At 46.1% G+C, this 27,213-nt stretch overlaps 1 protein-coding gene across 2 annotated transcripts in view; it reads left to right on the forward strand.

The window, feature by feature from the left end:
- Nucleotides 1-27,213, forward strand: part of SYT17 (synaptotagmin 17) — a 99,664-nt gene that overhangs the window by 48,803 nt on the left and 23,648 nt on the right. For both annotated transcript variants that reach the window (XM_023189721.1, XM_023189722.1), the window contains exons 6-7: nt 4,572-4,692; nt 6,228-6,383. In XM_023189721.1, coding sequence (XP_023045489.1) covers nt 4,572-4,692; nt 6,228-6,383 — 277 coding nt within the window. The remainder of the gene's footprint in view (nt 1-4,571; nt 4,693-6,227; nt 6,384-27,213) is intronic.

A 27,213-nucleotide genomic window follows, 5' to 3' on the forward strand; every position in this document is an offset into this window, starting at 1 on the left:
TTCAGCTTTAGTGCCTAGGATGGTGCCTAGACTATGGTGATTTCTCCATAAAGGTTTGCTGTAACGATCATGATCGTGACATCCCCAAGTGCTTAGAACCTAGTACCTGTTACATGAGCGTTTGTTAAATGAATCAATGAATCCTTTGCTATTGCACAATTAGCCCTCTTTTTTACTTTCTATCAACTGCTCCGCTGACTCCAGACAACACTGTTACAAATTCATCACTCCCCAGATAAGGCAGACAGAAAGAGTGGCTGGATCAATGGGAATGGTTCCCTGGAAAAGTACGACCTGAAAGCCCTGACGTGCACACCATGTATCGAGGATGGGATGGGTAGAGAGTACAGCGAGCTTGTATCCGCAAAGGGAAGAAGGAATTAAAGAGCTTTGTTTTCTTAAGATGAAAAACACTCAGCCTTCTTAGAAAAAGGATAACTTCAGGAAGTGCCTCATTGAAGGTTCGATCAGTGGCCCCAGGGGAGGGAAGGAACAATTCTATCCACACTTGAAGGTTGCAGAGGGGGCTTGAGGTGCTCTTATGTATCAAGGGCCCAAAAGATGGCCTCACCTCCTCCTTCCAATTCTGTGAGGACAGCTGGGATTGGGCAGAGCCCCTGGGATCAACCACTGGGCAGCTTGCCTTCGTTCCTGTAAGCATCTCTAGAATCCATCTCTTGCTACATTCTCCTCACACTGGCCTTCTCTTTGTTCCTTTGAACACACCGACTGAGCGACACCGGTTGGTGACTCCCACCATCCCGGCCCTTGCACTTGTTGTTCCCTCTGCCCCAGGAGTCCCTATCCCTCTTTCCTCCCTCATTCCTCTTCAAACCTCGCCTCTCAGAAAAACCCTGCCCCATCCACCGACTGAAAGGGCAGCTCCCATGTGAACCCCATTCATTCTCTTACTCTGCCTAATTTGTCACGTTTTCCTTTTTCATGTTTATTTCACATAAAATAAATGTTTTTCATGGGAATATTTCCCACATAAAATAATAAAACACCCATGTATCCATCTCCCAGATGTCATAAGTCACCAGTATTTTGCCACATTTGCTTACTTCAAATAACCCCCTTTTAATCAACTTTATTGAGGTGGAACTTACTGTTTGTTGACTTTTGGCAAATGCACACGTAACTGCTACCACAATCAAGATGCAGCAAATTGCCATCACCCAAGAAAGGTTCTTCCTTTCTCTCACCCTGCTGTATTTTTCTTCCTAATACTTAACATTACCTGAAATCATCTCATTGATATATTTTTAAAAATCTGTGTACTGTCCATCTCCCCCACAGGAGAGTGTACTCTGTAAAGTCAGGGAGTGGTCTCGCTGATGTATCCCCAGTCCTGGTACATAGTAAACTGCTTTTAAAATAAAAGGAAATGTCACTGTGACTTATGAACCTGGGAGGAGCAAAGTCTGGGAGGACCTGGATGGCCTGGGCTCCTGCAGAGTCCTCAGCATTGCTCATCCTAGAGTAGATGTGTCAGCAGGGTCATGTCCTAAAGCCACTGCATCTTCCAAGCCCTTGAGAAGCAGCAGGAAACCCCTTGCAACAGTGCAAAAGGGCCTGAACTTCTTTCATTACTCAAGACACTCAGTTGACCATTCCTATTTTGAAAATCTCCATACTTGGATACCCAGGGCAGGGCAGCAGGAATGTAAAGGGGAGGAAGCGGACAGATGAGGTATGATGTGAAGGGGGCAGGTCCCATCTAAAGGAGAACTGCACAGCTCTGTGGCCAGATGTTGGATTAAAGAAAATTACTCAATGACACTTCTCTTTTATTTTATTTTTTTTGAGATGGAGTCTCGCTCTGGTACCCAGGCTGGAGTGCAGTGGGGTGATCTCGGCTCACTGCAACCTCTGCCTCCTGGGTTCAAGTGGTCTGCCTCAGCCTCCCAAGTAGCTGGGATTACAGGTGCATGCCACCACGTCTGGCTAATTTTTGTATTTTTAGTAGAGATGGGATTTCACCATGTTGGCCAGGTTGATCTCGAACTCCTGACCTCAGATGACCCGCCCACCTCGGCCTCCCAAAGTGTTGGGATTACAGGCTTGAGCTACCGCGCCCAGCCCTCAATGACGCTTCTTAAAGTGACAAGGCAGACTTTACTAAGGACCATCATGGTATGTATAGGGACCACAGTAATGGGATTTTGCAGTCACAGAGAGAGACTGGGCTCAGCCTCAAATACAGCACAAACAAGTGGGAATCCATAGCCATGGAGCAAAGTGGGGGGTCAGGAATTTTTAAAAAATTACTAAGAGGAAGCATCAGAGGAGTAAAGGGGACTCTGGCTAAATCAACCTGGCAGGATTTTTGCTGGAGACAGGCCAGGGTGATCAGACATTACCTGGGGGATGATGGAGAATGAGGAACCTGTCTGGGCACAATGGCTCATACCTGTTACCCCAGCAATTTGGGAGGATCACTTGAGGCCAGGAGTTCAAGACCAGCCTGGATAACACAGCAATACCTCATCTCTTAACAAAAAAAAAAAAAAAAAAAAAAAATTAGCCAGGTATAGTGGCACATGCCTGTAATCCCAGCTATTCAGGATGTTAAGGTAGTAGGATCCCTTGGCCCAGGAGTTTGAGGTTGCAGGGAGCTATGATCATGCCATTGCTCCAGCCTGGGTGACAAGGTGAGACTTTGTCTTAAAAAAAAAAAAAAAAAAAAAGTGGTGAGAGAGAGAGAGAGAATGAGGAACCTGACCAAACTGATTTAGCAGAGTTCTTTGCAGAAACTGGATTTGACAAGGTGGTGCACTGATGGGCCTAGGAGGTTTAGGAGCCTGACTAAAGTTTGGTCAAGTAAAGAATCTTTGTCACTTGCCTGGTGGGAATGCTGGTGTTACCAGATCTTCCTGTTTTTCAAGCAAGGCAAGAAATCCAGATTTTTTTTAAAAATGTGAAATAACTTGATTCTTGAATTATGTAATAATTAACAAGTAATTATAAGTTAAAATGTGATGGGGGGCAAACAAAACACACCTGCAGGCTGTTTGTTAGCAGCTTCTGAGTTAACATGCGAGATTGTTTCTTGTTTGTTTGGGGACTAACTCACTCGGTACAGGAATCTTTTGGTTTGACTGTTCACCCTGTCAGCAGATGTTTATTGACTATCTACTATGTGCTAGGCATTGTTCTAGAGCTGCTGGGTATTGTGCTAGGCATTTGGCATTAATTTGCTGAAATGACTGACATCAGAAAAGATAGAGATGAAAGCTAGATAGATGATAGATAAAGATAGATAATAGACATAGGTAAACAGATGATTGATAGATAATAGATGGTTAGATTATAGATAGATGAGATAGATGATAGATAGATAGATAGATAGATAGATAGATAGATAGAGAGAGATCTTACCCTTTAAAGATACATGTTGAAATATTACAAATAATATAATGACTAGGAGTTACTTCAGAGGAATATGGGGAGTTGAATGAAGGTGTAAATGAAGGGAAATTCACTATGAGATGAGAATTTTTGAAGCTGAGTGATGTTTGGGTATGAAGATGGTGGGGTATACTCTTCTGTCTGGTTTTGAAATATGACTGGAAATTTCCTACACTAAAATGCTTGTCTTAATGTCCTTATCAGTTAAAGAATAATTCTGAAGGATATACAGGTAAAATGACACTATGTCGAGGACTTAGTTTAAAATATTCAGCTAAAATATTTCACAAGTCAGGATATAGGTGAACCACCATTTGGCAAAATGTCCATAATTGTTACAATTTTGTGATGGATAAATGGAGATTTGTTATGCTAGTCTATTGTTTTGTACATGGCTGAAATTTTCTACAATACTTTTTTTTTTTTTAAAGGGACAGAGAAGTGGGAGGCCTCCTGCTTTCTAGGTATTTTTGGCAGTATGGAGTCATGCACTTAGGTGTTCATGGGAATTTTCCACAGTGTGATAGAGCTGACATCAAGGGGACGGGTACTCTTCAACAAGGGATGTCTCTGCTCTGAGTGTAGCTATGGTGAGGTTAGAAGCGTGGGATCCATTGGGGATTCCAGGTTAAGAACAGATTTCTCACTCAGATAGTTCCTCTGCAGGGCATTCTACCTCCAGGTATCCTATTGGATGGCAGAATAACAGCAGTCAGATTATCCGGAATCAAATCAGCCTCCCTGGGTCTAAGTACCAGCTCTACCACTTTCTTGCTGTGGCTTTGGACATGTTATTTAACCCTGTGAGTCTCAGTTTCCTCATCTGTTAAAGAGTTAATACTAATACCTCACAGACTCATTAGTCGTTACATGTAAAGCGCTTAGCATAGTACATGGCAGGGAAACTTTTTTTTATTATTGCTGCTTTTGTTGTTATTGTTGTTGCTGTTGAGTGATCTAAGAGTGGAAAAAACTCAGAGATAGATGGACCACAATAATTGGAGGCAGAGATGAAAAGACGTCACACACAGAGGCACCCACTGTCAACTGATGCGCCCACAGCAACCTGTTTGTGAGCTGCTGCAATCAATTTCTTGGATGGTAGGTGCAAAAGGAATAAAAGGAGAAGGCAACTTCCTGACCATTTCCTTTCTCTACAGAATGAAGTGGAGCTGGGGGAGCTGCTTCTGTCACTGAATTATCTCCCAAGTGCTGGCAGACTGAATGTTGATGTCATTCGAGCCAAGCAACTTCTTCAGACAGATGTGAGCCAAGGTTCAGGTAACGTGTGATTCCCCGCTTCTCTCACTTTATTAATGGGGCATCTGTGTTTGTGTGGGGGACCCAGTTTTCTTTTTCTGTATCCTGGATGAGCATTACTCATCTCAGGATGAGGCAAGTAAAAGATGCCATCTTAGTAACCCTATTGGGATTGGGGAGTTGACTGAGGCCAGTCGTGATAACCAGTGGAAACTTAAATCCTCTTTGAACCCAAGGAAGTGACTTGGCCTTTCCAAATGCTATTCCTGCAATGGAGACGCCATCCTGCAGGTGGCGATAGTGTGCAGAAACGATCCATTCTAATCAACGAGCGTGGAGGACACACTCTGAGGTTTTTTGCCAGTTCATTTCATGTGTGCCATAAATCTTTATGAATTCTAGCTCTGAAAAGACTTGTATTTAAAGTGTGTACATTATAGCAAAAACCATTCAAACATGACTTTCAATGGAACGGAACAGATTCCATTCCATCTGTATGTTGCTTCTCCCATGACAGCAAAGGATATTACTGTGAAAAAAGCTGTAGTCACAGGGATCTGTTCAGCTCAGTGGTGGAATTATTGTCTTCTCTAAATGCAGTAGCTAAAATAAATTACTTTTGTGATAAGGTGACAGCTAGAAGACACTTTGCACTCTCAAAAGCCACATTATAAAAACAGAGGCTTAGAAAGGGCCAGTGGAGGCAATGGTATTAAGACTGAAGAGTTTCAGACTCACCACAATGGGAGAGTCAGTATGATAAAATCATTAAGGTTATAGGAGTCAAATGATCTGGCTTGCAAATGATATGGCTTTGGGGAATTTACTTAACCACTATATGCCTCAATTTCTCAATCTCAAAAATTGACATAATAACAGTATTCATCTGTTGTTTAAACAAATATTAAATTAGATAATGTACATGAATCCCTTTGTAAACTACAAAATGATCTAAAAATGTTATAATTCTGCCATCTCTATTCTCCTGTATATGGGCTATGGGCTCACTGAAATAATGGTTTTCCACAGGCAGAAATCCAAGGCAGTCTCTGAGTCTGATTCTGTGTCCACCAGCAAGATCTTTAAAAATTGATTTCTCACCTTGAGTCCTCAGTTTTCTCATCGGTAAAACTAACACAATGCTGACACATGGGAGGAGCACAACAAATATTAGATGGCTAAAGGAAGAGGGAAAGGGATAAGCAGATAAGCAGATAGATGGGAAAATGGACGGATAATAGATGGATGGATGCTTGAGCTGTCAAATAGATGAGAAATCAATGGATGGAAAATGGATAGATAAAAATATGGTGAGATGATGAATGGATCAGCGAACTGACAGATGGATGGGAAGATGGATGGATGGATAGACAGGTGGATGAATGGATGGACTATGAGATGAATGAAAAGTTGAATGGATGGATGGATAGAAGGATGGATGGATAGAAGAATGGATGAACAAAAAGATAGAAGGATGGGAGGTTGAATGGCAGAATGACTGGACAGATTAGGTTTCATGATCTCCAACATTCTATGATGCTGTGTCTAATTTTCAGACCCCTTTGTGAAAATCCAGCTGGTGCATGGACTCAAACTTGTGAAAACCAAGAAGACATCCTTCTTAAGAGGCACAATTGATCCTTTCTACAATGAATCCTTCAGCTTCAAAGTTCCCCAAGAAGAACTGGAAAATGCCAGCCTAGTGTTTACAGGTAGGTAGCACTCCAACATCTGATGAACTCCAGGTAAGGCACGTTCAACCGACTGTCCTAGAGACAGAAGGCATCTAGAGGGAGTTACATTTAAGAACTTAATGTCTGGTGTTCAACTACCTGGGGTTGAACCCACTGAACATCTATGAACTGGGGCAGGACTCATAGAGCCCTATAATATAATTGTTAGAAATGTGGACTCGAGCCAAATTTCCTCAGACTGTCACATAATAACTGAGGTCTTTGGCAAGTTACTTAACTCCTCTGAGCTTCGGTTTCCTCATCTACAAAACGTGAACAATAATAATACTTGTGGCATAGGTTTGTTGTGAACAGTAAATGACTTATGACTCTGGAATATACTTGGTACATAGTAAGTACTCACTATGTGTTAGTTTTGATGATGATTCAAGTTCCCTGCAGTCAAGTAAAGAAGCATATGAGAAAACAGGGTCACCTAACTCAGGGAAAGGGATTTTGAAAGTCTTCCCAGAGGGTACAGTATTTAAGCAGAGGCTTCGTATACCACTGTCTGGTAGAATTTAGTCCATTTTTCCAAGATGTAACCTAATGTATTATTTCCAGAGTGTATTAGTTATTTATTGCTGCATAATCACCCCAAAATTTAGTAGCTTAAAACAACAAACATTTATATCTCATAGTCCCCGTGGGTCAGAAATCCAGGTATACAAAGCTTTGCTGTATAGTTCTATCTGAATACCTCTGACAAGGCTGCAGCCAAGGTATTGGCTGGGGCTGCAGTCTCATCTGAAGACTCAGCTGGGGGAGGATCTCTTTTCAAGGTCACTCGCAGTTTTCAGCAGGATTTAGTTCCCTGCAGGCTGTTGAACTGGGGACCTCAGTCCCTTCCTGGCTGTTGTCCAGTGACCTTCCTCAATTCCTTGCCACATGGGCTTCCCCATAGGACAACTCACAACATGGCTTTCATCAGAGTGGTCAAGTGAGGGAGCAAGAATCGTAAGGAAGAGTCTTTTTGTAATCTAATACTGGAAATGACATCCTATTACTTTCACTATATTCTATTCACTAGAATAGGTCCAGGCCACACTCGGGAGGAAGGGATTACACAAGGTATAAAGAGTGGGAGGTGGGAACCACTGGGAGTCATCTTAGAAGCTACTCACCACAACAGGAATGGAGTTAGTAGGAGTAATGGTTATTATTTCTTGTGTTCTAATTACAGTATGTACTTCCCTTTATAATTGCTAATATTCACCATAACCCACCCTGTCAAGTTGGTGTCTTCATCCTCAACTTACAGATCTAGGGACTGAGGTTTAAAACCTAAGCAACCTACACAAAGTCTCAAGCTGATAGAATCAGAATTCAAGCTCCGGTCTTGCCAGCTCCACATACCAAGGGATCTATATTTCCTCAAGAACCCAGGTAGGGCTAGCATTGGCGATCTGATATCATCCTTCGAGACATCTTTCTCCAGGGTAACTGCAAACTCTCCTCTATTTAGATCTTGTCTAGAATTCTGGGCTCCAGGTCTCCCAAGAAACCAATTCATGGCTGAAAAATCCTTGCATGCAAGATTTCCCCTATATAAACTTATTGCTCCTTCTCTCCAAGGTTGCAAATGTCTATCCTCTGAGACCCCTTCGAAGCAGGTTGGTTCTGGGCTTTCTCAAGGCCTGTCACCCATAGAGTCTGCATTGAATCAGGGGATGCCTGCCCTATGCAGATATAATGATCCTTTCTAATGCAGTCTGTGATGGCTGCTGTCCAGATGGAGTTACAAATAGGCAAGAGCCTCACTCTCTCCTAGGTTTCAGGCCAACACAGAAGACAGTCGCCTCTGACTCCTTAAATGGTGCACAGGCAGGCAATGGGAACTACTGTGTATTAAACCAAGACAGAGATAAAAAATGAAGCCTCTTTTCCCAAGAGCCTGCTGAGAATAAGGGACCTCCTATTGTTAGCTTAGTTGAGGAGAGGACCCCAGGGGAAACTGAGAGCCCACATGGAAAGCCCTGACACTTCATATTTTACTTAACACTTTATGATAAATGTACCACACACGTGTTATAATGAGTGACATCATGAAAAAGATGTGTAAGGACAGAGAATCAGAGGAGAACAGGGGTTATGTGCCTGTGCTGGGGAGCTGGTGTCTGGGTCCTGGCTTTACCACTCACCTACTTTGGTGGCCCTGAGCAAGATCTGTGGGCTTAGGTCTTCTCAGCTGTAAAATGGGGATAACAATACAGGATACTTCACAGGATTGTTGTGTGCATTCAAGATAGAATGCACATAATTCAGTGCGATCAATAAACACACGGTGCTGAGCACTGTGCCGCCCATAGTAGGCACTCTAGAACTGTTAACTGTTATTAAAGGGAAAGTTTAATGTTTTCCTTTTTTCTCCCACGCCCATGGGGCAGCCACCACCTTCTCACTCCCTCCTGCAGTTTTGTTTATTTCAGTGTTTTCTTGCTGTGGAATCCTTACCTTTTTTTTTTTTTTTTTTGAGACAGTCTCATTCTATCTCCCAGGCTGGAGTGCAGTGGCGTGATCTCGGCTCATTGCAATCTCCGCCTCCCAGGCTCGAGCAATTCTCATGCCTCAGCCTCCTCAGTACTTGGGATTATATGTGCACGCCACCATGCCCGGAAATTTTTTAAATATTTTTTGTAGAGACAGGGTTTTACCGTGTTGGCCAGACCAGTCTCAAACTCCTGACCTCAAGCAATCCACCCACCTTGGCCTCCCAAAGTGCTGGGATTACAGGCGTGAGCCACCACACCCAGCCTGATGTCTTTCTTTAATGCCTTCCCCTTTCCAGTTCCTTCTCCCTGAAGTCAAGCCTTTAATGTTCTGCCGTGTATCATTCCACACTTTTTTCCTTGTTCACACAATAATATCCACATACAGAGGGTTCTGTTCTTTTAAAACATTATGCATGAGTTCAACAAGTGTGTATTAAACAGCTTCTGTGCCAGGCAGTGCTTCCAAGTTCTGGGAACAGAGCAGTGAACAAAACAGACCTGATCCCTGCCCTGGCGGAGGTTACCAGGACATTCCATGGATACCACATTGACGCTTGCTTTGGTGTAATTAACAATGAATGTGTTCATTGCCTTCAGATCAATATGAATACAAATTAATTTAACTTTTTATTTTTAATAACTGCATTAGATACTGTTGCATGATGTAGTATGATAAAAGCTGAGGTTATTTATTCTGGAGGTAGGGGGTATGACAGAGCTTCAGGGATTGTGATGAGAACTCCAGAAAAATACATGGAATTATGGAAAATTTTGCATGTAGTTGCAGAGGTTTTTTTGAATTCCTTGAATCCCATATGGTTATCTCATAAGGCTCAAACTAGAAGGGTCATCACACCACACCCCCCCATACATCTTTTATTCAACCCACAGCACTTCAGGTGGCAACCGTCAGCTGGGGCAGTGGTCAGCTGATGCCATCAGGTGAGTCCTGTACTCTCCATTCACAGAAGACCCGCTTCTCTCCTGTAAGTTTTGGGCCACTGGCTTGGAAGTTCATGTTCCTCTGGTTAAAAGCTCCATTGAAAATATTCTTTCTGGAGGAGGAAGAATTGCCTGCCCGACCCTTAAATCAGGGATTCTCAACCCTGGCTCTACCTTAGAATTACCTGGGAGCTTTAAAATGCTATCAGTGACCGCACTGTATCCCGCAGAGACTCTAAAGCAACTGGATTAGGCTGAGGCACTGAGCATCTATAAGTAGCTATTTTTTAAAAGTACCCCAGATATTTCTATGGCTCATTCATTGTTCCGAACCACAGCTGTGAGTGGAAATTCCAGCTAGGGTGGCATTTTACATAAAGGGTACTGGCTGGAATAATATGAGAAAGGTGTCTTAAGCTGGTATGTATCTCAGCAAAGCTACAGTTCTCCTGAACTCAAATTCATAAGGTTCTAACCCGCTTTATTTGTCCACTGAGGGAAAGAGCTGTCACCTGTAGGCCGAGGATCCAAAACCCAGCCTATTACCATGTTTCCAAACACTTCATAAGAAAAGTAAGGTTGATCTGCAATTTAGCATTTGCCATGAATCCCTGGTAAAAGCCTGTAATTAGCTGGTAAGCTGGACTTTCTGAACACTTGTTTTCCTGTGTGGGATGAGGATTCGTCTGCAATTTTCAATCAGGTGGTTTCTGCAGCTGAGGTTTAAAAATAAAAAATGAAAAGAGGGGTAAAATTGCTTTTCACCTCCCAAGATAGCAACACACAGCCCAGAGGGCTTCCAGGAAATTCAGGAAGGTTTACTGAACCAAAGTAAAGTGGAGCTGGCCACTGAAGTGATTGAGTTTTTACTGGATGTTGGGAAAAAGAAGGAAAGAAAGTGTATTGGTCCGTTCTCGCATTATTACAATGAAATAACTAAGACTGGGTAATTTATAAAGAAAAGAGTTTAATTGGCTCCTGGTTCCTCAGGCTGTACAGGAAGCATGAGAGTGGCATCTGCTTGGCTTCCCAGGAGGCCTCAGGAAACGTACTATCATGGAGGAAGGCAAAGACGGAGCGTGCACCTTACATGGCCAGAGCAGCAGGAAGAGAGTGAAGGGGGAGGTGCCACACACTTTTAAACCAGCAGATCTCAGGAGAACTCACTCACTATATAGTACCAAGGGAGACGATGCTAAACCATTCATGAGGAATCCACCCTTATGATCCATCACCTCCCACCAGGCCCCACCTCCAACACTAGGGTTTACAATTTGACATGAGATTTGGGTGGAGACACAGATGCAAACCACATCAGAAAGACAGAGAAAAGAAATGCAGCTTGATGGCAAATCTTCAAAAAGTAAAAAATAGAATGACCATGTGATCTAGCAATTGCACTTGTAGGTATATACCCAAAAGAATTGAAAGCAGGGACTCAATCTGTTATTTGTACACCTACGTTCATAGCAGCCTTATTTACAACCACCAACAGGTGGAAGCAACCTGAACATTCATCGACAGATAAATGGGTAAACAAAGCAGTGCTAGCTGGGCGCAGTGGCTCACGCCTGTAATCCCAGCACTTTGGGAGGCGGAGGCGGGCGGATCACGAGGTCAGGAGATTGAGACCACGGTGAAACCCCGTCTCTACTAAAAATACAAAAAAATTAGCTGGGTGCGGTGGCGGGTGCCTGTAGTCCCAGCTACTCAGGAGGCTGAGGCAGGAGAATGGTGTGAACCCAGCGGAGCTTGCAGTGAGCCGAGATGGCGCCACTGCACTCCAGCCTGTGCGACAGAGCAAGACTCTGTCTCAAAAAAATAAATAAATAAATAAAGCAGTGCATACATACAATGGAATATTACTCAGCCTTAAATAGGAAGGAAATTCTGACTCATGCTACAACATGGATGAACCTGGAAGAAATTATGCTAAGTGAAACAAGCCAGATAGGAGAGGATAAATATTGTATCATTCCACTTCCGTGAAATATCTAGAGTAGTCAAATTCATAGACAGAAAGTAGAATAGAGATTATCAGGAGCTGGGGGAAGGAGAGGATAGAGAGCTATTATTTAATTGGTGAAGACTTTCAGTTGGGCAAGATAAAAAAAATGGTTTTGAAGGTCGGGCACAGTGGCTCACGCCTGTAATCCCAAAACTTTGGGAGGCCAAAGCAGGTGGATCACCTGAGTTTGGGAGTTTGAGATCAGCCTGGCCAATATGGTGAAACCCCATCTCTACTAAAAATACACAAATTAGCCAGGTGTGGTGGTGGGCACCTGTAATTCCAGCTACTCAGGAGGCTGAGGTAGGAGAATCACTTGAACCTGGGAGGAGGAGGTTGCAGTGAGCCGAGATCGTGCCATTGCACTTCAGCCTGGGCGACAAGAGTGAAACTCTGTCTCAAAAAAAAAAAAAAATTCTGGAGACGGACAGTTGTGATGATTACACAACACTGTGAATATACTTAATGCCACTGACCTGTATATCTAAAAATTGTTACTTTTATGTTACATGTATTTTGCTATAATTAGAAGGAAAGAAAAAATAAATAAATGAAGCTTGAGCCCAGGAGATCCTGAGCAATTCAGAGAAGTACCTGGATGCTGATGCTGGACCTGGCATACTGTTCTTTTCCCTGAGAAAAGAATGTTCTTTCATTGCCACTTTGAGGGAATAGTTAGGCGTAATAGTTAGGAACCAGACCCTTAGCTTGGGTTCATATTCGTGACTTACTTGCTGTGTAATCTTAGCGCTTTGCTTGACCTCTCTTTGCCTCAGCTTCCTCACCTGTAAAATGGGGATAATGGTACTTACTTCAGTGAATTGTTGCAAAGTCCAAATGGGTGAATAGACATAAAGGCTTAGAGCAATACTTGGCTCAGAGAAAGTCCTCTTTAAATATGAGATGAGATTATTATTGCTTGAAAGACATCCAATTTATGCAACTAGATGCTACCTTGAGCTTATCTGAAGAAAGGCTACATATATATACATACATAAATAATATAGTTTATCTACCTGTCTACATAGAGTCTGAGATTCTGTGGAAAACCCAAAGAGGGAAGGAAAAAATTATTTTGCAGAATTACCTGGGTAGGGTATTGTCTTCCCTCTCAATGTTAGAGAAAGGCCCTCTGTCTTCTGGAGGTAAAGTTTTGGAGAAATCCCTAAATTTGAAGGAACCAAATGTCACATATTGAGCCTCTAGCCTTCTCCCTCCCTTAGTTTCCCCTAAGTGGTCAGGGTTTCCTGTCCTTCTGAAAGGCACTCAAAACCCTCTGTATGCTGGGCAGAGTGGCTCACGCCTATAAGCCCAACACTGTGGTAGGCCAAGGCAGGTGACTCATCTGAGGTCAGAAGTTCAAGACTAACCTGGCCAACATGGTGTAACCCCATTTCTACTAAAAATACAAAAATTAGCTGGGCGTGGTGGCGGGTGCCTGTTATCCCAGCTACTCGGGAAGCTAAGATCGCGCCATAGCACTCCAGCCTGGGTGACAAGAGTGAAACTCCATCTCAAAAGAAAAAAAAAAGACAAAAACACTCTTGTTCCCTTGGCAAACTTGGTCAAGAGGCCCTTGGCTTAGGAAGCGTTCCCAAAGCCTGGGGCAAGGCAGGTGGAGGAGCTGCTGCTTTGTGGCCACCTGTTATGGCTGAGGTGGGAGGGAGTGGGACCAGCTTCCTGGGGTAGGAGTTGACCATGTGTCTGTCCTTACTGATTAAATTTTTGGAGCACCTACTATGTACCTGGCACCGTGCTAGATGTTATGTATTCCACAGAGAACCAGACATTCACGACCTGTGTTCTCATGGAGCTTAATTCTAGTAGAGGCAGACGGACATTAATTGAATGCCACACCAATAACGATTGAATTGTAAATTGGCCTAAGGGCTCTGAAGGAGAGATGCAGGGCACATTTCAGAGTGTCTGACCCAGTCTGAAGTGAGAGGAGCTGACACGTGAGCTGGGAGCTGAAGGACAAGGAGGTATTAAGCAGCAGACAGGATTGCAGGGGATGCAGAGAGGTCAACCGGGCTCCAGCCCCAAAAGAGAAATTGAGGCTGACGTCACATTTCAACCTGGGAGCTAAAACTGCCAGGGGTTGGCATAAAAGACCCCCACACCCTGCTGCCTGCTACAAGAATGGACTAGGGCATAGGCTGAGAGGTCTCACCAATAATAACCAGTGCAGGACAGCTATGGAACACACAGAAAAGAAACAAGGCGACGACAGACATGCCTCAATTTTTGCCAACCCTTGGTGTCTCTAGCTAAGACTAGAGAATGTGGCGTCTCTATTTTCACATGCATCTGCATCGCCCGGGGATTGGTTAAAATGCAAATTCCGACTCGGTAACTCAGGAGGCCGAGGAGGGCCTGGAATTGTGCATTGCTAACAGTTCCCAGGTGATGCCAACGCTGTGGGGCTGCAGACCACATTTTGGGAGACAAACAGACCCAGGAAGGACATCAGGGTGAATGATGATTGATTGTGCCAGTGCATTAATAAGAATTAAACCCTTGGCCCGGTACAATGGCTCACACCTCTAATCCCAGCACTTTGAGAGGCTGAAGGGGGCGGATCGTTTGAGTCCAGGAGTTTGAGACCAGTCTGGGCAGCATGGCAAAACCCCATCTCTACTAAAAATACAAAAATTGGCTGGGTGCGGTGGTGCATGCCTGTAGTCCCAGCTACTCGGGAGGCTGAGGTGGGAGGATCGCTTGAGCCTGGGAGGTGGAGGTTGCAGTGAGCCAAGACTGTGGCACTGCATTCCAGTCTAGGTGACAGAGCCAGTCCCTGTCTCTAAATAAATAAATAAATAAATAAACTCTCTAGCACTGGTCCCTATCCCTGCACATCATTTGACTCCCTAACCCTGTCTGTACATTAGTATTACTCAGGGACTTTAAAAAAATTCAGATGCCCAGTTCCCAGAACAGATAAAAGGAATCAGCCCAGGCGTCTGGGTGTTTTGGGGTTTTGGAAGGCGTCTGTATTCTTCAAAGCTCCCGGGTGGCTCTCTTGTGCAGGCTGGGTTGGCCAATCTTTGCCTCTACTGTTCCGCTTCCCTCCCACCCTGCTGTCTGTCTGGAGGCCTCCCAGGCCCCTCTGTGAGAGCGAGTGCCAAGGCACCTGGTCTGTGTTCCATAATTGCTTGGCTTTCTGCAGCTGTGGCATCAAATCGGCTAATTGAATCTGCTGGTGAGATGAGATGGGTGGGGAGGCGCGGCGGGGAATGGATGGGAGGGCTGGAGGGCAGTGTGCCAGCCTCTTGTTTGGAAAGACCCTAGGTCAAATGGGCACTGGAGGGTGTTCTTTAAAGCGGTTGGGGGCCAGGCATGGTGACTCACATGTATAATCCCAGTACTTTGGGAGGCTGAGGCAGGAGAATCACTTGAGTACAAGAGTTCAAGACCAGCCTGGGCACATAGCAAGATCCCATTTCTACAAAGAAAAAAATTAAAAATTAGCTGGGCATGGTGGTGCATGCCTGTCATCCCAGCTACTCAGGAGGCTGAGGTGGGAGGATCACTTGAGTCCAGGAGGTCAAGGCTGCAGTGAGCTAGGATCATGCCACTACACTCCAACGTGGGCAACAGAGTGACACTCTGTCTCAAAAAATAAAATTAAGTTTAAAATAAAAAGTGTTGGAGTTTGGGAAGCAGGATAGTGGAGAGGCAGAGGGTCTCCAGCAGAGAAGAGAAGAGGAAGGAATTGAGGGGTAGAGCATTCTGAGAGAGCCTGAAATTTCCTTGAGATGGAGAGATGAGTGGGCTTGTTCCAGGGCACAGATGCTTCCCTACAGCCCTACCCTGGCCACAGCCCACCCATGACATACCTTCTCCCTGCAGCCATGCAGCAGCCTCTGTCTTTTCCCCTTCTAGCCTGACTTAGTAAGCACCAGGCTCAACGCTGCCTCCTAGAGAGAGGGTTGCATGGCTATTCAGAGTATGGATTGGAGTGAGCTACAGTTTGGTTCAAATTTCACCTTTTGGTCAGTCACAGTGGTTCACACCTCATACCTACAATCCCAGCAATATGGGAGGCCTAGGCAGGAGGATTGCTTGAAGCCAGGAGTTCAAGACCAGCCTGGGCAACATAGCGAGACCTTATCTCCACAAAAAATTTTAAAAATTGCCCAGGCATGATGGTGCTTGCCTGTCGTCCCAGCTACTCAGGAAGCTGAGTTGGGAGAATCGCTTGAACCCAGGAGTCCAAGTCTGCAGTAAACTATGATCACGCCACTGAACTCCCGCCTGGGGGACAGTATGAGACCCTGTCTCAAAAAAAAAGAAAGGAAGGAAGAAAGAAAAGACAGACAGAAAGAAAGAAAGTCACCATTACCACCTCGCAAATGTGTGGACATTGGGCAAACTATTCTTTTGATGGATCTCAGGTTTCTCCTCTGTTATGAGCTTCCAATCTCAATTTTTATTTTATATATTTATTTTTACCTTTCCTCTGATGCTGAAAATCTCGCTATTTTATATAAAAAGCTTTAGAAAGCACCTTGCTCAGTTAGTGCTCAATAAATGCCAAATATGATTGATGATGATGATGATAATTGACGGACCCTGCCATAGAAGAGCAGGACCTGGAATTACACAGACTTGAGTTTGAATCTTGGCCCCATGACAAATCAGCTGTGTGGCCTCAAGCAAGTGACACTGCCTCTCTGAGCTCCGGCTTCCTTTTGTGTAAAATGTAGCAATCATTCTTATTATGGGGATTAAAGGCAAATCAGCCTGTGAACCCATCCAGAAGTAGCCACTTGGAAAATTGTATCTGCTGTTTTAATCATTGCAGTCTGTGAAAGAGTTGAAAACCTGGCGCTTTGGGGGTATTTAATAGCTCAGCCCAGCAGCCTGTGGTTATTGCCCCAGTGTCTCCCTCACCTGTTCACCATCACTTCAAAGCTGCCAGCTGGTATGATGTCTGGGAGCCAGGAATTGACACCCAATCTGTGCCAACCCAGATGCAGAACCAGGCGTTTGTGCTCCCTGAAGTTCCTTGGGATTGGCAGTATGGGGAGATAGGTCAGAGCAAGACCTGGCAGTAGGCACTTAGTGCCAGATCAGTCATGGGAAGTGAGCTGCAGAGTGAAGGCATTAAAGCCAGAGGACCACAAAAGTGAGCTCCTGGGAGCCACAGTATGGGGAGTACTATAGAGGGGAAGAACTTAAGAATGGATTTCATAAAGCTGTGTAGGTACTGGACTCATCTCCAAGCTATGCAAGTGGATATTATTCTAAACAGTCTACTAAAGACACTGAAAATCAAACTATAGCGTGGCTCACCACCTAGGTCCCTAGGGTACACATCTGAGGGACAGATAATGAATAGTATTGCAAAGCCTTTGAAAACTGAACTGACATCAAAATAACAGCAAACAGAAGGCAGGATAGAACTTGTAGCCTGAAATTTTCCATGTCAATTTCTTAAAAAGTCAACATATTCAATAGGATTTAAGCAAGACCTAGAGTCTCATAATATTAAAAATGTCCAGGATACAACCCAAAATGACTTGATTTATGAAGAATTAGTAAAATCTGGCAAATTCTTAGAGAAAGTGTAATCAACAGATGCCAACCACAAGATGGCCCAGATACTGGAATTATCAGATGAAGACTTTGAAGCAGCTGTTATAACCATGCTCCAAGAAGTAAGGGTGAACCCTCTTGAAAAGAATGATAAGGTAGCAAATGTCAGCAGATCAACAGAGAAATAGAAGATATTAGAATTATGTGGAAATTTTAGAACTGAAAAAGTACAATCACTGAAACAAAATATTTGCTGAATGGACTCAATAGCAGAATGGAGGTGACAGAGGAAGGTGTTAGTGGGCTCGAAGACAGATCCAGAGATATTATGCAACAGAGAGTGAAAAAATTGGGGAAAGAAGAGGGTGGGAAGATCTATGGAGAAATATCAAAAAGTTTAATGTTCATGTCACATGAATTCCGGAACATTTATGTCACATGAATCCCAGAAGGAAAGAAGAAAAAACAGTGGGGAGCATTGGCATGGAGGCAGGCAACTCACCCCAGACAGCCCCTGAGTTCCTTACCAGATTGCTGGGCTCCTGGCTCAACCAAACCCCTCTTGTTCTTCCCTTCTCAGAAAACATTAGCAAGTCATGAGGAAGCTGTGTGGCACCATGTTCAAAGTCAGCCAAAGCTAGCTTCTGTGTGATTGTGGGCAAGTTGCCTTACCATGCTGAACCTTGGTTTTCTTGTTTGAGCAATGGGGACAGTAATACTTCTATTTATTTGTCATGAACTGCCTGCTTTTCTCATTTAATCTTTCAACAAACGTATAAGTTATGATCTATTTTAAGATCATTTTGCAGTTGGGGAAATTCGAAGCTTAGGGACGGGAAGTACAATGAGTATAGCCAACTGCGGAGTGAGAGAACAGTTCACCCAAAACTGCCCTCACTTCAGACACCAGCTGTAAGTTCTGAGGTCTCTAGGACCCCCTCCCTTCAGACCAGTTGGTTACAATTTCAGGGCCTGTATGACCTCCCTCAGGTTCAATAATTTGCTAGAAAGACTACTAGAACTCAAGAAAGTGCTACTTATGACTATAGTTTTATTACAGCAAAAGGGTGCAAATTAAAATCAGCCAAGGGAAGAGATGCATAGGGCAGAGTCCAGGAGGGGTCAAACTCTGAGACTGTAGTCATCTGTCTGCCTTGTGAGCCACAGACAGCGTTACCTCTACTCAGTCATGGTGTGTGACAATGCACACAGGATAGCCAGCCAGGGAAGCTTGCCACACCTTTGGCATCCAGAGTTTTTACTGAGCCTCAATCACATACTGCTCAGGTGGCTGATCTTCAGTCTCTATCCCCTCCCAGAGGTCTGGGTAATACCTTTCATGATCAGTTTCTCCAGAAGTCTGGATTGATACTATTTGTGATCCTAGAGCCCCCATCATAAATCACATTGCTAGGCTAGCCAAGAGTCAAAGACCCCAGGCAAACAAAGATACTCTTCTTAGGCAGAACATTCCAGGGACCTAGAGATCAGCCCCTAGGAGCCAAAGGCAAAGGCTAGGCCTCTTTTTGGGTAAGATTACTTTTTCACTGTTTAGGTAGTAACTAGTAACCTGTGCAAAGTCATCCAGCTGGTGAGTGGTTGAGCTGAGCTTCCAACTTAAAGCTGCTTGGTTCCAAAGCCCTTTTCACTCACTCTTAACCATGACATTGATGTTCCTGTGAATCAGCTGGGGTCTTGTTAAAATGCAGTTTCTGATTCCATAAGCCTGGGGAAGCACCTGAGCATCTGTATTCTAATAAGTTCCAGGTGACACCTGTGCTGGTCTGAGACCCACACTTTTGAGTCAGAAGGTGTCGGACTTGGACACTGGACCAAATTGAGGGCTACCTAAAACAGGGGTGGGGGAAAACAGCTTTCTATAAGACGTGCCCACCAGTGTGTCATGTCAGTTTACCATTGCAATGGCAACACCTGGGAGTTACCACCCCTTTCCATGGCAGTGACCCAACAACCCAAAATTTACCATCCTTGTCCTAGAAATGTCTGCATAACCCACCCTTTAATCTACATGTAATTAAAAGTAGGTGTAAATATGATTACAAAACTGCCGTGAGCTGCCACTCAGCACACTGCCTATGGGGTACCCCTGCTCTGCAGGAGCAGTCACAGAGCTGTCACACTGCTGCTTCAATAAAGCTGTTTTCTTCTACCCTACCACCAGCTCACCCTTGAATTCTTTCCCAGGCAAAGCCAGGAACCCTTGTGGACTAAGCCCTACTTTGGAGCTCACCTGCTCTGCATTACTTTGAATAGCTAGGAGACCCTTCCTCTCTTCTCCCGTGTCACCCCAATATGGCCAGAGCAGGGTTGGGGGAACTATCAGGGAGCAGATCAAGTACAGCCTGTAGGATAAGAAGTTGGTGGTTTTTTCTAAGTGCATTGAGATATCTTTGGAGGATGTTGACCAGGGAAGTGATGTGGCTTAGATGTTTGAAAAATATCCTTCCAGCTGGTGAGAGGAGAATCATGTGAAAGATCACTGGGTTGATGGCGGCTTGGACTGGAGAGGTGGAAGAAGGATTTCAGAGAAGTCATTCACTGGACTATAATGTTGGAGGTAGGATCAGCAGAATGTGCTGATGTAAAGGACCATTCCCTATCTTGGCCAAGTTACTTATCTCTTCTAAGTCAGGATTTCTTGTCTGTAGATCTCAGTTCCCACCTCACAGGCTATTGTGGGAACAAAAGGAAATGATGTGTAAATGGGCTCAGTGCAGTGCTTGGTGTAAAGCAAGGGCTTAGTTGATCGTGGTGTTGAACCTGGATGTGGGCAGAGGCCAGAACTCTAGCCAGGCGGTCAGGAGATGGAAGCACAGACCTGACCAGTCACCCTGGGGTTCTCCTGGCAGAGCCGCCAGTAGCACTCTGACCTCAACTTCTCCTCCTGAGAGCTCCTTGAGTCTGCCAACATCCACCAGGTGGTAGAACTTGGCTGGATTGTACACATCCATTATGGGTTACAATGACAGCCTTTGAAGACCAGGCCAGCTGCCAGGGCTCCTGAGGGTTTTTATTCAACTTGAATGGCTGTTTAATGACTCTGGTGCCTTTGGATGGAACCTTGTTCCAGGCAGATCCCCATGGGGGACAACATCGGGGAGCTGAGGGTTTATCCAACCACATATGTGCCTGCAGGGTCTGGGCTACACAGGGGGTCCAGCAGAGGCCAGATTTCAGGCTTGCTTTGTGCCTCGGTAGTGGCAAGATGCAATATTATGCTCAGAAGCCAAGGCCAGCACCTGGGTAGGTTCGAGATGAAGACTTAGGCAAGAAATCAATCAGAAACCAAGAGCATGCTTTCAGACATCCCTTCTATCCATCACCTCATTCCGACTTTCCCACCCCAGAGCTGCCAGTCAGCAGAATGCTTAGCTTTTAAAATGCCAGGGCCTGGCCAGGTGCCATGGCTCATACCTATAATCCCAGCACTTTGGAAGGCCAGGGCAGGAGGATTGCTTGGGGCCAGGAGTTCAAGACCAGTCCAGACAACATAGAAAGACCCCCATCTCTGCGAAAGATAAATGAAAAAAAATCAGCTGGACATATGGTGACGTGTGGCTGTTGTCTCAGCTACTCAAGAGGCCAAAGTGGGAGGATCACTTGAGGCTGCAGTGAGCTATAATCACACCACTGCACTCCAGCCTGGACAACAGAGCAAGACCCTGTCTCAAAATTAATTAATTAATTAAACATTTAAAATAGATAGTATGACAAAAATTTAAAATGCCAGGGCCTGCAGGGTACAGCTTCTAGTGCCACCTGTCTGCCTACATTTTGAGGAAACGTGCTGTAGTGGATATAGCTTTGGCTTAGAAATCAGAAAACCAGACTCCCAGAGTTTAGTGCTGTATCATTTTGAGCAGAACCTTTTAATCTTTTTCAGCCTCTGGTTTTCTTCTATCAGATGCATATAAAATCTATCTCAGGGTTTTTCATGCAGTATTTGACGATAATAATGGCAAACACTTAAATAGTGCTTCCTGTGTGCCAGGCACTGCTCCAAGGTTTTCAAATGAATTAACTCATTTAATCTGCATAGAAATGCTATGACATAGTGTTACAAGATCATTGAGGGGGTTGCTTTTCTGGCCAGAAACCACTGACTGGTGGTGCCTTTGTCCGAGTTTTGCTCGAACCCACTGGGCGCACTTATCCTGGCAGGCTGCGCTCGGCTCATGCTACCAGGCTGGATCCCATGCCTCTGAAGAGACTGGAGCAGAGTAGCGAGGGTTATGTGAGCAGGCGAGCATTGGGTTCAGCCACTGTGCACAGTCAGGCACACCAGCTGCTGCAGTGGGGTGGGCAGTTCCAGGTGCCAGCATGGGTGCCAGCTCACTGTGAGGCTGGCTGGACCAGGCTCTCCACAAGCAGCTTCAATGGCTGGCACTGGGGAACACAGTGGTGCCCAGAAGCTTGGAGACACCAGGAACCACAAGGCCCCAAAGGGGGAGTCACAAACTTGGCTTGGGGAGCTCCTGGGCCTGGGCCCTCTGAAGGGCTGCAGCTCTCCTCGCCTTCTTTCTTCTCTCCTTGTTGCCTGTAACATGGCAAACAAGGGGTGTGTTTCAGCCCTGTTTGTGTTACAGCTCTTTTAGCCCTGCTATTTGGCAGGCCCTGAGTTCTTGTCCTGCATCCAGGAAGAACGAGGTACGCAGACAAGTGGAGGCTGAGCAAGACGAAGAGGAGCTTTATTGAGCAATACAACAGCTCAGAGGGGGCCCATAACAGGTAGCTCCTCTCCATAGCCAGGGTGTCCCAATGAGTGTTCAGCTCTCAGCACAGAGGGTAGCTCCTCTCTGCTAGGCAGGTCATCCAAGTGTCCAGCTGTCAGCAAAGTGGGTAGTTCCCCTCTGCAGCTGGTCAGCCTGTAGTCTACCCATTGTCTCTTTGTTCTCTACCCTGAGTCTGGCTGAGTCCAGGGTTTTTATGGGTGTCAGAGGGGAGGAAGTATATGCTCATTGGTCCATGGGCAGCCATGGGCGGGCCGAGGGAAAAGCACCAGAAGTTTCTGCTCTGGTCCATGGGACTGGCGGCCTGGCCCCCAGGCTTCAGGCTCTCCCTGGTTTGAAGGTGGGGCTTCACCAGGGACCAGCCCCCTTCTGCCCAGAAGCCTGTCTGTCTCCTTCTGCTCATGCCGGGCTGCTCAAGGCTCTCAGACTGTTCATGCCAAGGGGCACCTGCAAGCCAGTGGTGGGCTCTCCTCAGCCCCTCCTCGGCCTCCCTCTCATGCTTGCTGGCACCCAAAGTCTGAAGGGGGCCAAGGCATCAGGGGCTTGCCATATCAGCACTGCCCCAAGCATGTGCACCCCTGGCCAGGCTGCCACAACACCTAGGCTTGGTTCCAACTTTGCTCCAAGATAGGAGTGGGTGCCGAAAGCAGGAAGGAGCCAGGCTGCAAAGGTGGGGTGGGGGGTTGGGGTGGGGAGGGAGGGGTACCTCCCCGGGTCCCCAAGAGTGCATGGATGCCTGAATCTGCAGCTGTGGCTGAGTGGCTGCGGCTACACCCAGGGAGCTCCCTCTGTGCCATTTTGGAGGAGGCAGGGCTCCTGCTTGTGATAGATCCCACCTGCTCTGTGGAGCATGCAGCCCTGGCCACACCTCCTGGTAGCCTGGGGCGGGAGCCCAGGTCCTCGCTGGGTCGCTCTCTGCCCACTCCTCCATGCCTGACCGCACTGCTCTCCTGCTGGTGGGTGGCTCAGCCCAGTCCCATTGCAGCAGCCCCTAGGGCAGCAGGCTCCAGTGGAGGCTCCTGGGGGCAGGCACTGAGGACCATCCGCCTCCTTCCTGCACCCTCCCCATAGCTATGGCAGGGGCAGAGAGTGGTGATGCACGCCAGGGTCTGGAGTCACAGAGGCTGTGGTCCTGGGAGTGGGTCCCACCTGGTCATGCAAGGGTGGGGACAGCACAATTGGCTGCCTTGGGCATGTGGGGCACAGGGACACGGGGCACAGGGGTCCCACCACGACTGCTGCCACTCCTGCAGCCTCTCTCCTGCCACCACTGCCAGTTCCCCGCACCTCCCCCACCCCCCACCACAGCCAGAGCAACGGCAGTGGCTGCTCTGGATGGCCCTTCACTGCCATCAATAGGAGTCACTATTGCCATTTTATGGATGAAGAAAGTGAGGCAACAATAGGGTGGGAAGTAGCTTACCTAGGATCCTGGAGCCAGGATTCAAACCCTGGTCATCTGCACTAGAATCTGAGCTCTCAGTTACTGGGTTATATGTCTTAAGTGTTTATCTAGCCCCTGCTTTGTTGAGGGCTACATTAGTTGCTGAAGAAACACAGAAAGACAGAAAAAATCCATCCTTTCATGACCTGGACGTTCTAATTGGGGTAAGATAAATGATAAATAAGCAAACAGCTAAATAATAGTGGAGTGAGCCAACAGAGAAGGCCTGGAAAATTACTCTAAAATTTGGTATATAAGCTGAGAAGGTCCAGCAGTGCAAGGATGGAGGAAAGGAGCAGTCTAGGCAGAGGGAGTTGTGCAAAGGTCCTTCGGCAGGAATGAGCTTATTTTGTTCAAAGAAGAGAAAGAAAGCCAGAGTGTCCAAAACGTAGTTAACACATGGAGTGAATTAGGCAATGAGATCTGAGCAATTAGCAGAGACTATAGCAAGGAACTTAGATGATACATTTAAAAAAATTTTTTTTAATTTTTTTTTTTGAGATGGGGTCTCACTTTGTTGCCCAGGCTGGAGTGCAGTGGCACAATCTCAGCTCACTGCAGCGTTGACCTCCCTAGGCTCAAGTGATCCTCTCACCTCAGCCTCCTGAGTCGCTGGGACTATAGGTGTGTACCACTATGCCCGGCTAATTTTTGTACTTTTCTTTGTAGAGACAGGGTTTCGCCATGTTGCCCAGGCTGGTCTTGAACTCCTGGGCTCAAGTAATCTCCCCGTCTCGGCCTCCCAAAGTGCTAGGATTACAGATGTGAGCCACCACACCCAGCCTTAGATCTAAGTGTTTATTGAGCATCCACAGTGTGCCTAAGGCTGATAGGCATGAAGGAAACAGAACCGAAGAAGAGATGTGGCTCCTGGCACCATGAAGGACTGGGTGAGGTGACATGCATGCAAGGACTTAGCACACAGCAGATGCTTAGTGGGTGTAATTTTATCTCTCTTCGTATTTGTGAGTTGACATGAAAACTGCTTCCCTGGGTTTCTGCCTCCCCCTGTGCCCTGCATTAAAGCAGGACGGAATGTAGTTGGCTTATCATGGAAATTATTTTTAGAAACAGCTGTAGGCAAGGGCATTGTTCACCAAGCAAAACAAAGCAAACAGGTGGGTGAAGAGTCAGTAGGGCAGGCAGTGAGCAAAAGATCTTCCCTTCTGTCTTCATGAGCAGATGCCCTCACTGGCCACAGGAGGCTCTTTGGGACCTGTTGTTCACTTCCTGGAGGATCTTGAGTGACAGAACTGGTCCAAGAACCGGGGAGACTATCTGCTGATGTGGCCGCCAAAGTTCTCCTTAGATGTATGCTTTGGGATCTTATTCTGCTTAATTGTGTTGGGGCTGGAGAAGCGGAGGGGAGGCAGCCTTCGGGTGATTTCTGGGTGGGTTCCTCTTCCATCCTTGTGCAAGGTCACCCTTGCCCTCTTGGTGGCCTCTCTGGTAAGGAGAAGCCAGGACACTTAAGATATGCCTGGTCTGGCTGGGCACGGTGGCTCACACTTGTAATCCCAGCACTTTGGGAGTCCAAGGCAGGCGGATCACCTGAGGTCGGGAGTTTGAGACCAGCCGACCAGCCGACCAGCCTGACCAATATTCAGAAACCCCGCCTCTACTAAAAATACAAAATTAGCCGGGCCTGGTGCACATGCCTGTAATCCCATCTACTTAGGAATCACTTGAACCTGGGAGGCGGAGGTTGCGGTGAGCCGAGATCACGCCACTGCACTCCAGCCTGGGTAACAAGAGCAAAAAAACTCCATCTCAAAAAAAAAGAAAAGAAAAAAGAAAGAAAGAAAGATATGCCTGGACAACCTCGTGATAGAATAAAGTCCCTAGCCTCATTACAAGAAGTGCCTCTAAGACTCAATAAGTTTCTAAGGCACTTGAGGATTAGGGCAAGTCATACTTTTCCAAGTTATTAAGTGTGGTTTGGAAAAGAAGGCACAAAAGACATCATGGGAAGAGCTCCTAACTTGGACAAGGGGCAGGAATTTAGTGGTAGCTCTTATAATAAAAATAGCCAACATTTATTAAAGTCTTATAATCCTCCAAGTGCTGTCCCAAGTACTTTATAAGCACTGTCTCAATTGATCTCACAACCACCAAACGAGGTAGGTACTGGTGTTATCCCATTTTACAGGGAAGGAAACTGAAGCTCAGAGATCTCATATGACTCACTACAAAGCTAGAAATCACTGTATCAGTTAAGGTATGGCTAGCTGCTGTAACAGATAAGCTGCCAAAGTCTTGTGGTTTGACACCATGGAAGTTTATTTCTTTTCTTTTCTTTTCTTTATTATTATTATTTTTTGAGACAGAGTCTTGCTCTGTCCCCCAGTCCCGAATGCAGTGGCACAATCTTAGCTCACTGCAGCCTTGAACTCCTGGGTTCAAGTGATCCTCCCATCTCCATCTCCTGAGTAGCTGGGACTACAGGTGTGTGCCACCGTGCCTGCCATTTTAAAAAATTTTTTGTAGAGATGGGGGGGGGTCTCACTATTTTGCGCAAGCTGGTCTTGAACTCCTGGCCTCAGGCAATTTTCCCCTCTCAGCCTCCCAAAGTGCTGGGAATACAGGCATGAGCCACCCAGCCCGGACCAGAATCTTATTTCTTTCTTGCACAAGGTCCTTCGAGGATCCTGTCCTGAGTGACCTTCCATGTGATGATTCAGTGGCCCAGGCGCCTTCCATCTCATGGCTCTGCCATCTTCTCTGGCCTTGGAGGGTTTCATCTCTAGCTGGTGGTTGGGGAGGAGAGAGAGTTGAGGACTGCATGGAAAGTTTTCATGGACCAAGCCTAGAAGTAATGTACATCACTTCCACTTCCAATTCCACTCATATTCTATTAACCGGAACTCTGCAGGAGAGGCTATGAAATGTAGTCCAGCTACATGTTGAGGGAGAGCAGTGAACAGGCTTTGCTGACCACACAGCCATCTCTGCTCAGACACCCAAGCAGGCAAATAGAAGAGCCAGTCCATGCCCTGAACATGCTTGCTCCACGACCTCCCGGAGCACTTGTGGCCTCTGAGTTTACGGTCAGGGTCAACAGTGGGGGAATCTCACGCCACTAAATTCCGGGCTGGCAAGAGCCTGGAAAACCTTTTGGCTGGAGAGCCCGGGTCACCTGCTGACTTATGAAAGCAGTTAAACCAGTGGTTCTCAACCTGGGGTGACATTGTCCCCTCAGAGGACATTTGGCAATGTCTGGAGGCATTTTTATTGTCACAGCTCAGGGACACTCCTGGCCTCTTGTCAGTAGTGGCCAGGGATACTGCTAGATATCCCACAGTGCACACACAGACCCTCACAACAGAAAATCATCCAGCCCCAAATACCTATGGTACCAAAGTTAAGAGCCCCTGAGCTAGAATGACGGGATTCTGTGCGTCCTCTGAGGTTTTCGGGGTTGGGTGGTGATCTCCCCCAGGCGCTGAGAAGGGCAGGTTTGCATGGGCTCAGAGCCAGTCAGCACCTGTTCTGCACTGGTTTGAGGCTTGTTTACTCTCCTTGTGGCATTTTAACCTCTCATCATTCCCAGTGGCTTCTTTTTAACTGCCTGAGTGTGAAGAACTCAGAACCAGAGCATGCTGAGTGAGTCCACGCTGATCTGTGCAGATTT

The sequence above is a fragment of the Piliocolobus tephrosceles genome, chromosome 17 (assembly GCF_002776525.5).
Source record: "Piliocolobus tephrosceles isolate RC106 chromosome 17, ASM277652v3, whole genome shotgun sequence".
In the NCBI taxonomy this organism is placed as follows: Eukaryota; Metazoa; Chordata; class Mammalia; order Primates; family Cercopithecidae; genus Piliocolobus; species Piliocolobus tephrosceles.